This window comes from Oncorhynchus mykiss, chromosome 2 (genome assembly GCF_057628025.1).
Source record: "Oncorhynchus mykiss isolate SJ-2025 chromosome 2, ASM5762802v1, whole genome shotgun sequence".
NCBI lineage: Eukaryota > Metazoa > Chordata > Actinopteri > Salmoniformes > Salmonidae > Oncorhynchus > Oncorhynchus mykiss.
In genome coordinates, this window is record NC_143023.1 from 104,914,771 (window position 1) to 104,927,463 (window position 12,693).

General features: G+C 45.7%; 1 protein-coding gene across 2 annotated transcripts in view; it reads left to right on the forward strand.

The window, feature by feature from the left end:
• The first annotated feature begins 1,377 nt into the window (after positions 1 to 1,377).
• Positions 1,378 to 12,693, forward strand: part of vwf (von Willebrand factor) — a 190,155-nt gene continuing 178,839 nt past the window's right edge. For both annotated transcript variants that reach the window (XM_036973629.2, XM_090217524.1), the window contains exons 1-14: positions 1,378 to 1,568; positions 1,861 to 1,915; positions 2,250 to 2,393; positions 2,708 to 2,810; positions 2,925 to 3,133; positions 3,808 to 3,929; positions 4,335 to 4,566; positions 5,890 to 6,012; positions 6,263 to 6,374; positions 6,477 to 6,523; positions 6,692 to 6,828; positions 9,593 to 9,731; positions 12,125 to 12,225; positions 12,302 to 12,497. In XM_036973629.2, coding sequence (XP_036829524.2) covers positions 1,563 to 1,568; positions 1,861 to 1,915; positions 2,250 to 2,393; positions 2,708 to 2,810; positions 2,925 to 3,133; positions 3,808 to 3,929; positions 4,335 to 4,566; positions 5,890 to 6,012; positions 6,263 to 6,374; positions 6,477 to 6,523; positions 6,692 to 6,828; positions 9,593 to 9,731; positions 12,125 to 12,225; positions 12,302 to 12,497 — 1,726 coding nt within the window. In that variant the 5' untranslated portion in view covers positions 1,378 to 1,562. The remainder of the gene's footprint in view (positions 1,569 to 1,860; positions 1,916 to 2,249; positions 2,394 to 2,707; positions 2,811 to 2,924; positions 3,134 to 3,807; positions 3,930 to 4,334; positions 4,567 to 5,889; positions 6,013 to 6,262; positions 6,375 to 6,476; positions 6,524 to 6,691; positions 6,829 to 9,592; positions 9,732 to 12,124; positions 12,226 to 12,301; positions 12,498 to 12,693) is intronic.

Below are 12,693 nucleotides of genomic sequence, written 5' to 3' on the forward strand. Positions count from 1 at the left end.
ATATTATGTTGATATACAGTACTGTAATGATTTGCAAATAATTAACGTTAAAAAGGGGGGAAAAATCTACATAAATATGGGTTGTATTTTCAATGGTTTTTGTTCTTCGCTGGTTGCCCTTTTCTTGTGGCAACAGGTCACAAATCTTGCTGCTGTGATGGCACACTGGTATTTCACTCAATAGATATGGGAGTTTATCAAAATTGGGTTTGTTTTCAAATTCTTTGTGGGTCTGTGTAATCTGAGGGAAATACGTGTCGCTAATATGGTCATACATTTGGCAGGAGGTTAGGAAGTGCAACTCAGTTTCCACCTCATCTCTTGAAAGCCAGGTCTGCCTACGGCGGCCTTTCTCAATAGCAAGGCTATGCTCACTGAGTCTGTACATAGTCAAAGCTTTCCTTAAGTTTGGGTCAGTCACAGTGGTCAGGTATTCTGCCACTGTGTACTTTCTGCTCAGTGCCAAATAATATTCTAGTTCTTTATTCTAGTTCTCTTTTTTTTGTTGATCTTTCCAATGTGTCATGATTTGGTTTGGTCTAATTGTTTTGCCCCCGGGGCTCTTTGGGGTCTGTTTGTGTTTGTGAACAGAGCCCCATGACCAGCTTGCTCCGGGGACTCTTCTCCAGGTTAATCTCTCTGTACGTAATGGCTTTTTAGGTGGTTGCAAAACATCTCTTTTCTGGATTTTGATCATTAGCGGGTATCGGCCTAATTCTTCTCTGCATGCACTATTTGGTGTTTTATGTTGTGCACAGAGGATATTTTTGAAGAATTCTGCATGTAGTGTATCAATTTGGTGTTTGTCCCATTTTGTGAATTCTCGGTTGGTGAGCGGACCCCAGACCTCACAACCATAAAGGGCATTGGGTTCAGATCCTAATTGGTATATGTCTTTCTCTCGCTCTCTCTCTCTTTCAATTCAATTTAAGGGGTATTATTGACCTGGGAAACATATGTTTTCATCTCTCTCTATTTCTCTCTCCTTGTTCCCCTGTCTGTCTGTCTCACTGTCTCCCTCTCTCTCTCTCTCTCTCTCTCTCTCTCACTGTCCATCTCACTGTCTCTCTCTCTCTCTCTCTCTCTCTCTCTCTCTCTCAATCAGTTTTTCTGCGTGACTCACCCCTCTTTAGTGTTATTGTGTTCTATACTGATTGTTGGTAGGGTAGCTGTGTGTGTGTTTTCTGCTTGAGATGTTTGGATTGGCAGGGATGTGCGTGTGTGGAATGTTTGGGTTGGCATTGGTATGTGTGTGCAGACTAATCAGTTAGTTGGCTGATGGACTGGCACTTCCTTCAATTGTTACTTTGATGGAGATGGGTGGGGGACTAGTGGGGGGCACTGTGCCCGTAGAAGACACAACACACACTTGGCTTCAGTGGGCTTCCTCTGCTATATAACAGACCTCCCAGTGAGTGTATGTGTGAGAGAGAGAGAGAGTGGGGCATGACCACATTAGAACACTGTGGATTACATCAATAGTTCTCACTGTCTGGACATAACCTGTTGCTGTGAGAGGAGCTCAGGAAAGACTGTGAGCAGACACTGGACTTTAATTAGACATGGAGGTACAAGTCTCTGTCTGTCTGTCTGTCTGTCTGTCTGTCTGTCTGTCTGTCTGTCTGTCTGTCTGTCTGTCTGCCTGCCTGCCTGCCTGCCTGCCTGCCTGCCTGCCTGCCTGCCTGTCTGCCCTGGGAGGGTGACAGCAGGTAGCTCAGAGATTAAAGAGGAGGGTCTCCTACCGGAGAGTCACCGGTTCAGAATCCATCTCCTGTTGTTCTGCCCTTTTAAAACAGACACTGACCATGATGATGTGTCTGTCTGTCTGTCTGTCTGTCTGTCTGTCTGTCTGTGTTTCAGGTGGTCTGTAGATGGAGGGGGTGGACAGAGCTGTGGGTTCTGCTACATCTGACTGGTGTGTTGAGAAGACAGCAGTATTACGTTTTATTTTTTATATCTATCTACATAACAGCAATAGTGTGTGTGTGTTTGTATTTGTGTGTATGTGTGTGTGTGTGTGTATGTGTGTGTGTGTTTATGTCTGTGTGTGTTTTTGTGTGTGTGTGTTTGTGTGTGTGTTTATGTGTGTGTTTGTGTGTGTTTGTGTGTGTGTTTGTGTTTGTGTGTGTGTGTGCGTTTGTGTGTGTGTGCGTTTGTGTGTGTGTGTGTTTGTGTTTATGTGTGTTTATGTGTGTGTGTGTATGTGTGTTTATGTGTGTTTGTTTGTTTGTGTGTGTGTGTGTGTGTAGGGTGTGTGGCTGGTCTGTCTGGTCGGTGCAGTCTGTTTGGCCGTCATCATGTCCACACATTTGATGGAGTTGTCTATGAGTTCCCTGGAGACTGTAGCTACCTGCTGGCTGGAGACTGTCAGCACAGAGCCTTCACACTGCTGGGTAGGACACACACATATACACACACACACACGTCCACAGAAGAACGAGCTCCTCTACATAAAGAATGTAGGACCCAGCACAGACCCTTGGGAACACCTTCGTCTGAGTTGTTGGTTGGCTGTATCATGCATAACTCTTTCGCTCTGGGTGTGTGTTCTGTGGTGTTGGTGTTGGTGTGTTTGTTCTGTGTGTGTGTGTGTGTGTGTGTGTGTGTGTGTGTGTGTGTGTGTGTGTGTGTGTGTGTGTGTGTGTGTGTGTGTGTGTGTGTGTGTGTGTGTGTGTGTGTGTGTGTGTGTGTGTGTGTGTGTGTCTAGGTGACTTTGTCCGGGGGCAGAGGAGTGGGGTGACTCTGTTTCTTGGCGAGGTGTTTGAGCTGCACCTCTCTGTGGACGGTCGCCTGTCTCAGAGAGAGAAGAGGTAGGCTTTGTGTGTGTGTGTCATCAACCGGAGCTAAGGTTTGTTTCCCGCACTAGACTGTAAGGTCTAAGGCAAGTGTGTGTGTGTTTTAAATTTGTGTGTTGTGTTGTGTAGGTTGTCCCTGCCCTATGCGTCTCATGGTGTGTTTGCTGGGTCTGAGCTGGGCTTTTATAAGCTATGGAGTGAAGAGTTTGGCTTCACCGTAACCATCGACAACCAAGCTAACGTTGCCGTGATGATGACCAAACACCATGGTAACCGCACCTGTGGGCTGTGCGGCAACTTTAACACTGTACCTGACGATGACTACACTGCACAGGAGGGTGAGTGTGTGTGTGTCTGTGTGTGTGCAGGGTCTGTGTCGGTGTGTATAGGAGGGTGTGTGTATGTGTGTGTGTGTGCAGGGTCTGTGTAGGTGTGTATAGGAGGGTGTGCGTGTGTGCAGGGTCTGTGTAGGTGTGTATAGGAGGGTGTGTGTGTGTGTGCAGGGTCTGTGTAGGTGTGTATAGGAGGGTGTGTGTGTGTGCAGGGTCTGTGTAGGTGTGTATAGGAGGGTGTGTGTGTGTGCGTGTGCAGGATCTGTGCAGGTGTGTTTAGGAGGGTGTGTGTGTGTGCAGGGTCTGTGTAGGTGTGTATAGGAGGGTGTGTGTGTGTGCAGGGTCTGTGTAGGTGTGTATAGGAGGGTGTGTGTGTGTGCGTGTGGAGGGTCTGTGTAGGTGTGTATAGGAGGGTGTGTGTGTGTGTTTGAGGTTTGGATTCCTGGAAGGACAGCGGGTCTGAGTCACCAAAAGAACAGAGGGTCTGAGTCACCAAAAGAACAGGAAATAATATGAGGGCGGAGGTCTGAGAGGTGATGAGAGGGGATAAAGAACGTGTTTGTGGGTGTGTCTGTGTTTGTGAAGGCACCAACTACATTCCAAATTAACTGTAGCCTGCTGTATGAGGAGAGAGACACCAACAGGGAGCTCTTTGTAATAACATGTTTGTTTGTATCCAGGTTTCCTGACAGACGACAGTTATGACTTTGCCAACTCCTGGGCCCTGAAAGGGGCGGGTCAACCTTGCCGGCGCGTCACTCCTCCCAGTCAATCCTGTAACATCACCGCAGATACACCTTCAGTAAGACCAATAGTACTCTTATCCCAAATCTGCCACCTAGACCAGGATTCACCAACCTTACCATAACCCTAACCCTTACCCTAACCCTTACCCCAGACAGCCTCTGATTGACATGTACTTTAGTCCGGTAGTAAGATTAATTGCAAGAAAAACCTTAGGAAATGTAGATGTGTGTGTCAGCTGTGTGTGCCAGCTGTGTGAGCCAGCTGTGTGTGCCAGCTGTGTGTGCCAGCTGTGTGAGCCAGCTGTGTGTGCCAGCTGTGTGTGCCAGCTGTGTGAGCCAGCTGTGTGTGCCAGCTGTGTGAGCCAGCTGTGTGTGCCAGCTGTGTGAGCCAGCTGTGTGTGCCAGCTGTCTGTGCCAGCTGTGTGTGCCAGCTGTGTGTGCCCGCTGTGTGTGTGTTTTAGATGCTATCCAGGTGCAGTGTGCTGCGTACATCTCCTGTCTTCCTGCGTTGTGCCAGTCTGGTCTCTCCAGAAGCCTTCCTGTCTCTCTGTGAGGAAGAGGCATGTCACTGTGGCCAGGGGGAGGGGCTAGGTGTGGGGCCAGACTGCCACTGCCAAGTCCTATTGGAGTTCGCCAGGACCTGCCATGCCCATGGCCAGGTGCTGCACGGCTGGTTGGAGGAGAGCCAATGCAGTGAGTCTCTGAGAGAAAGGAGGGGAGGGGTTGGGAGTGTCTGTGTTTGCAGTGCAGAGGACTTACGTTTTGTAAACCTACTGCTGTAAGTCTGAACACTAATAGGAAGTTAACTGTAGCTGGCTTCAGCCCTTTAGGAGGATTCTGTATCTGGCAAAAACAACATTACAGTTGTTTTTCTGCCCTTCTTGAGACACTGTAGCAACAACATAGGCAGTAACACTTCCTCAAAATATAATCAGGTCCAGTATTTGGACAGGCACACAATTTGCATCATTCTGTTTCTATGCATCCCCACAATGGATTTCATTGTTCTGTCTCTGTACACCACCATACTAGATTTGAAAGGAAACAATCAAAATGTGTTTTAAATGTACTTTCATCTTTAATTTAAGGGTTTTGTCAAAACTATTCCTGCAGGAATTACATTGTTTTATACATAGCCGCCCAATTTTAGGGGCTCAAAAGTAATTGGACAAACTAACATAATAATAAAATTTATTGTGAGTTTTAATGATTTGCCGTCAATGACTGCCTGAAGTGGCGGCAGTGTAGCCTAGTGGTTAGAGTGTTGTACTATTAACTGAAAGGTTGCTAGGTTGAATCACGAGCTGACAAGATAAATATAAGCCGTCATTGAAAATAAGAATTTGTTCTTAACTGACTTGCCTAGTTGAATAAAGGTAAAAAAAATATACAAAAATAAAGAAATCTTTATTTTTTAAGTCTGCAACCCATAAACATCACCAGCTGCTGGGTTTCTTCCCTCGTGATGCTCTGCCAGGCCTTTACCGCAGCTGTCTTCAGTTCCTGTTGTTTTAGGGGCGTTTTGCCTTCAGTTTTGCCTTCAGCAAGTGAAATGCATGCTCAATTGGATTCAGGTCAGGTGATTGACTTGGCCATCGCAGAACATTCTACTTCTTTGCCTTCAAAAAGTAGTGGGTTGCTTTCACAGTATGCTTCGGGTCATTGTCCATCTGCACTGTGAATTGCCATCCAATGAGTTTTTAAGCATTTGGCTGAATCTGAGCAGATAATAATATAGCCCTAAACACTTCAAAATCCTTCCTGATGCTTTTGTCAGCCGTCATATCATCAATAAATACAAGGGAACCAGTTTTTTTTTGACATTTTTGCAGAGAAGTTCTTCGCTGTGCAATTATCACTCTAGCTAAGATGTTTGGTGCACTACTTCTCAAGGTAAATAATGTGGAACTGGAGAAAATAACAAAAGTGTGTGTGTGTGTGTGTGTGTGTGTGTGTGTGTGTGTGTGTGTGTGTGTGTGTGTGTGTGTGTGTGTGTGTGTGTGTGTGTGTGTATAGCCCCCAAGTGTCCAATAGGGATGCATTACAGTGAGTGTTCTAGGTCTTGCTCCACCACCTGTCAGAGTCTCAACATCCAGGAGGTCTGTAAGGACGAATGTGTGGATGGCTGCAGCTGCCCAGGTAAGTACAGGACACTACACGGTATGCAATGTATGTGTGTACTCTCTCTAACTGTGTGTGTGTGTGTGTGTGTGTGTGTGTGTCTGTGTCTGTGTCTGTGTGTGTGGTTTAGATGTAAACCCTCTCTCTCTCTGTGTCAGTGGGTGAGGTGTTAACCCTCTCTCTCTCTCTGTGTGTCAGTGGGTGGGGTGTTAACTCTCTCTCTCTCTGTCAGTGGGTGAGGTGTTAACTCTCTCTCTCTCTCTTTCAGTGGGTAAGGTGCTGGATGGTGGTCTCTGTGTGGAGGTGTCTCACTGTTCCTGTATTCACATGGGTCAACACTTCCCTCCTGGCTCCAGCATCTCACAAGACTGCAACACCTGGTACACAAACACACACACAGTTGTGATGCTGTCAGGACAGTGGGGTCTTTCTCTAAGTGATGGTATCATTAATGGTGTTTCTCTCCTCTCGTCTGTCTCCAGCATCTGTCGACACGGCTCCTGGGAGTGTACCAACCAAGGCTGTCCTGGTGAGATACAAACACACATACACGCTCACACACACACACACACACACTCACACAAACATATACACTCACACAAACACTCCCTCACTCACACAAACAGATCCTCACTCACACAAACACACCCTCACTCACAGACTCTCCCTCAGTGCTGTGTTATGTGTCCTTTTGCAGGGGAGTGCTTAGTGACAGGCCAGTCTCACTTCAAGACGTTTGACAACAAGTTCTTTACCTTCTCTGGCCACTGTCAGTACCTGCTGGCTAGAGACTGCACTGACAACCACTTCTCTGTCATCATAGAAACTGTTCAGGTAACACATCCCATATAAACATCCTGCAATACTGTACCCGTCAAACGTTTGCACACACCTACTCATTCCAGGAATTTCCGTTCTAGACATCGAAACTATGAAATAACACATATGGAATCATGTAGTAACCAAAAAACTGTTAACTTCTCTAGGATAGGGGGCAGCATTTGGAATTTTGGATGAAAAGCATGCCCAAATTCAACTGCCTGCTACTCATCCACAGAAGATAAGATATGCATATTATTAGTAGATTTGGATAGAAAACACTCTGAAGTTTCTAAAACTGTTTGAATCATGTCTGTGAGTATAACAGAACTTATGTAGCAGGCGAAACCCAGAGGACAAACCATTCTGATTGTTTGTTTGTTTGAGGTCACCCTCTTTTCAATGAGGTTTCATTGGGAATCCAGATTTCTAAGGGACTTGCTTGCAGTTCATACCGCTTCCACTGGATGTCACCAGACTTTAGAAATTGGTAGAGGTTATTCCTTTGTGTAATGAAGTACGGCCATCTTGAACGAGGGTCAATTCATGTGTACTTTTTGATAAAGGCGCATGACCAGAAAGCATGCTTCAGTTTGTTTTTCTTCCTGTATTGAACACAGATCATCCCGTCTTCAATTTTAGCGATTATTTACTTTAAAAAATACCTAAAGTTGTATTACAAAAGTAGTTTGAAATGTTTTGGCAAGGTTTACAGGTAACTTTTGGGATATTTTGTAGTCACGTTGCGCAAGTTGGAACCGGTATTTTTCTGGATCAAATGCGCCAAATAAATTGACATTTTGGATAGATATAGACGGAATTAATCGAACAAAAGGACCATTTGTGATGTTTATGGGACATATTAGAGTGGCAACAGAAGAAGCTTGTCAAAGGTAAGGCATGATTTATATTTATTTTTCTGTGTTTTGTGTCGCGCCTGCAGGGTTGAAATATGTTTTCTCTATTTTATTTATGGAGGTGCTATCCTCAGATAATAGCATTGTTTGCTTTTGCTGAAAAGCCTTTTTAAAATCTGACACGTTGCCTGGATTCACAACAGGTGCAGCTTTAATTTGATATGTGTGATTTCATGATAGTTTGCCTTTTATAGGAATTGATTTGAATTTGGCGCTCTGTATTTTCTCTGGCCTTTAGCCAAGTGGGATGCTACCGTCCCACATATTCCAGAGAGGTTAAACAAATCAGAATTTATTTTAGATTTTAGATCCTTCAAAGTAGCCACCCCTTGCCTTGATGATAAGTTTGCACACTCTTTGCATTCTCTCAACCAGCTTCACCTGGAATGCATTTGCAACAGTCCTGAAAGAGTTCCCACATATGCTGAGCACTTGTTGGCTGCTTTTCCTTCACTCGGTCCAACTCATCCCAAACCATCTCAACTGGGTTGAGGTCAGGTGATTGTGGAGGCCAGGTCATCTGATGCAGCAATCCGTCACTCTCCTCCTTATTCAAATAGCCCTTACACAGCCTGAAGGTGTATTGGGTCATTGTCCTGTAGAAAAACAAATGATAGTCCCACTAAGTGCAAAAAAGATGGGATGGGGTATCGCTGCAGAATGCTGTGGTAGCTATGCTGTTTAACTGTGCCTTGAATTCTAAATAAATCCCTGACAGTGTCACCAGCAAAGCACCCCCACACCATCACACCTCCTCCTCCATGCTTCACGGTGGAAACCACACATGCAGAGATCATCTGGACAGATTTACACCTGTCTAATGTCCATTGCTTATGTTTGTTGGCCCAAACAAGTCTCTTCATCTTATTGTTGTCCTTCAGTAGTAGTTTTTTTTTGCAGTATTTTGAACATGACGCCTTATTCTTCTGAACAGTTGATGTTGAGATGTGTCTGTTACTTGAACTCTGTGAAGCATTTATTTGGGCTGCAATTTCCTAGGCTGGTAACTCTAATGAACTGATCCTCTGCAGCAGAGGTATCTCTGGGACTTCCTTTCCTGTGTCGGTCCTCATGAGAGCCAGTTTCATCATAGTGCTTGATGGTTTTTGCAACTATATTTGAATAAACTTTAAAAGTTCTTGATATTCTCTGGATTGTCTGACCTTCATGTCATAAAGCAATGATGGTCTGTCATTTCTCTTTGCTTATTTGGGATGTTCTTGCCATAATATGGACTTGGTCTTTTACTAAATAGGGTTATCTTCTATATACCACCCCTACCTGTACCCCTACCTCACAACACAACTGAATGGCTTAAACATCTTAAAAAGGAAATCAATTCCACTGATTAACTTTTAAGAAGGCACACCTATTAATTGATATGCATTCCAGGTGACTAACTCATAAAACTGGTTGAGAGAATGCCAAGAGTGTGAAAAGATGTCATCAAAGCAAAGGGTGGCTACTTTAATGAAACTCCAATATAAAATATGTTTTGATTTGTTTAACACTTTTTTGGTTACTACATGATTCCATGTATGCTATTTCATAGTTTTGATGTTTTCACTATTATTATACAGTGTAGAAAATAGTAAAAAATTATGAAAAACCCTGGAATCACTTGGTGTGTCCAAACTTTTGACTGGTACCGTATGTCCTCCATTATGGATCATATTCTCTATTATAACTCAACTATGTCCTCCATTACATTTCGTGTTGTATCAGTCCGTCATTGTGTCGCTCTTTTTTTCAGTCTGCTGTATCACTCTGCTGGCCATAGTTGCTCTGTGTTTTTCCATGTCCCAGTCCAACATTGAGTTTCAGTGTGTTTCTGTCCTCCATTGTGGCTCTGTATATTTCAGTGTGCAGATGAGCAGGATGCGGTCTGCACGCGCTCAGTAACCCTCAGTCTACCACCACTGGATGGGATGACAGTGAAGCTGAAGCATGGAGGTGTGGTCTCTGTCAACAACATGGACATAAAGACACCTCTCAATCATGGTACACACACACACACACACACACACACACACACACACACACACACACACACACACACACACACACACACACACACACACACACACACACACACACACAGAAGCGCCGCTCCTAGTGGCCAGGGACTTTAATGCAGGCAAACTTAAATCCGTTTTACCTCATTTCTACCAGCATGTCACATGTGCAATAAGGGGGAAAAAAACTCTAGATCACCTTTACTCCACACACAGAGATGCATACAAAGGTCTCCCCTGCCCTCCATTTGGCAAATCTGACCATAGTTATATACTCCCTGATTCCTGCAAAAACTAAAGCAGCAAGTACCAGTGACTCGTTCAATATGGAAGTGGTCAGATGACGCGGATGCTACACTACAGGATTGTTTTTCTAGCACAGACTGGAAAATGTTCCGCAATTCATCAAATGGAATTGAGGAGTACACCACCTCAGTCACCGGCTTCATCAATAAGTGCATCGATGACGTCGTCCCCACATACAGTGACCGTACGTACATACCCCAACCAGAAGCCAGAGATTACAGGCAACAGCCACACTGAGCTAAAGGCTAGAGCTGCCGCTTTCAAGGAGCAGGACTCTAATCCGGATGCTTATAATAAATCCCACTATGGCCTCCAACAAACCATCAAACAGGCAAAGCGTCAATACAGGACTAAGATCGAATCCTACTACACCAAAAGGAAACCCAGCCGCGAGCTTCCCAGTGACACGAGCCTACCAGACGAGCTAAATACCATTTATACTCGCTTCGAAGCAAGCAACACTGAAGCATGTATGAGAGCCCTATCTACACCACCGGACGACTGTGTGATCACACTCTCAGTAGAAGATATGATCAAGACATTTAAACAGGTCAACATTCACAAAGCCAGGGGGCCAGACGGATTGCCAGAACGTGTACTCAAAGAATGCACAAACCAACTGGCAAGTTACTGAACTGACATTTTCAACCTCTCCCTGACCTAGTCTGTAATACACAAATGTTTCAAGTAGACCACCATACTCCCTGTGCCCAAGGAAGCGAAGGTAACCTGCCTAAATGTTGACCGTCCCATAGCACTCGTGTCGGTAGCCATGAAGTACTTTGAAAGGCTGGTCATGGTTCACATCAACACCATCATCCCGGAAACCGTAGACCCACTCCAATTCGCATTCCACCCCAACAGATCCACAATCTCAATCCCACTCCACACTTCTCTTTCCCACCTGGACAAAAGGAACACCTATGTGAGAATGCTATTCATTGACTACAGCTCAGCGTTCGACACCATAGAGCCCATATATCTCATCAATAAGACTAAACACCTGCAACTGGATCCTGGGCTTCCTGACGGGCCGCCCCCAGGTGGTAATGGTAGGCAATAACACATCGGCCACGCCGATCCTCAACACTGGGGCCCCTCAGGGCTGCGTGCTTAGTCCCCTCCTGTACTCTCTGTTCACCCACGAAAGCATAGCCAAGCACGACTCAAACACTATCATTGTTTGCTGATGACACAACAGTGGTAGGCCTGATCACCAACAACAATGAGACAGCCTATTGGGAGGAGGTCAGAGACCTGGCAGTGTGGTGCAGGACAACAACCTCTCCCTCAATGTGAGCAAGACAAAGGAGCTGATCGTGGTCTACAGGAATAGGCGGGCTGAACAGGCCCCCATTTACCCTAACACTACAGCCCCCACATCAACTGAGCTGTAGTGGAGCAGGTCAAGAGTTTCAAGTCCGAACACCAAGGCGGTCGTGAAGCGGACACGACAACACCTTTTACCCCTCAGGAGACTCAGGATCCTCAAAAAGTTCTGCAGCTGCACAATCGAGAGCATCCTGACCAGTTGCATCACCACCTGGAATGACAACTGCTCGGCATCTGACTGTAAGGCTCTACAGAGGGTAGTGCGTACGGCCCAGTACATCACTAGGTCCAAGCTTCTTGACATCCAGGACCTATATACTAAGCGGTGTCAGAGGAAGGCCAAAATAATTGCCAAAGCCTCCAGCCACCCAAGTCATCCAATGTTCTCTCTGCTACTGCAGGGCAAGCGGTAACGGAGCGCCAAGTCTACCCTGAAGCCTGCTGCTACTCGCTGTTTATTATCTATGCATTGTCACTTTACCCCTACCGACATGTACAAATGACCTCAAATAACCTGTACCACAGCACATTGACTCGGAACCGTTACCCCCTTCATATAGTGTCGTTAATTGTATGTTACTTTATATTTCTTTTAAATACTCACACACTCTCACAAAAGCAAATGGTAGAGAGTTAATGTGTAATATATGTGTGTGAAGGTAATCTGCATGTCCAGAAGACAGTGCAGTCTGGAGCACGTGTTCTGCGTGTCCAGTTAATGTGTAATATATATGTGTGAAGGTAATTTGCGTGTCCAGAACACAGTGCAGTCTGGAGCGCGTGTTCTCTTTGGAGACGACCTTCGTCTGGACTGGGATGGGCGGGGCCGTGTGCTGCTGAAGGTGAGGGGGTGGGGCTTATTATTTCTAGCATGTCTGGTGTGTGTGTAACCTTGGTAACCATGGTACCGCCCTCCAGTTGGGGCCTGTATGGGCTGGGCATACCTGCGGTCTCTGTGGCAACTACAACGGTAACCAAGGTGATGACTTCCTGTCTGCTGCCGGACTAGTGGAGGCGGGGCCACAGGCATTTGGCCAATCATGGAGGATCAACGGAGACTGTGACTCCACCCATCGACAGGATACTGACCCCTGCTCCCTCAACCCCAAGAGAGGTAAACACACACACACGCACACGCACACACACACGCACACACACACACACACACACACACACACACACACACACACACACACACACACACACACACACACACACACACACACACACACACACACACACACACACACACACACACACACACACACACACACACACACACACTGTCTAACAGTTCAGTGTGTCTCATC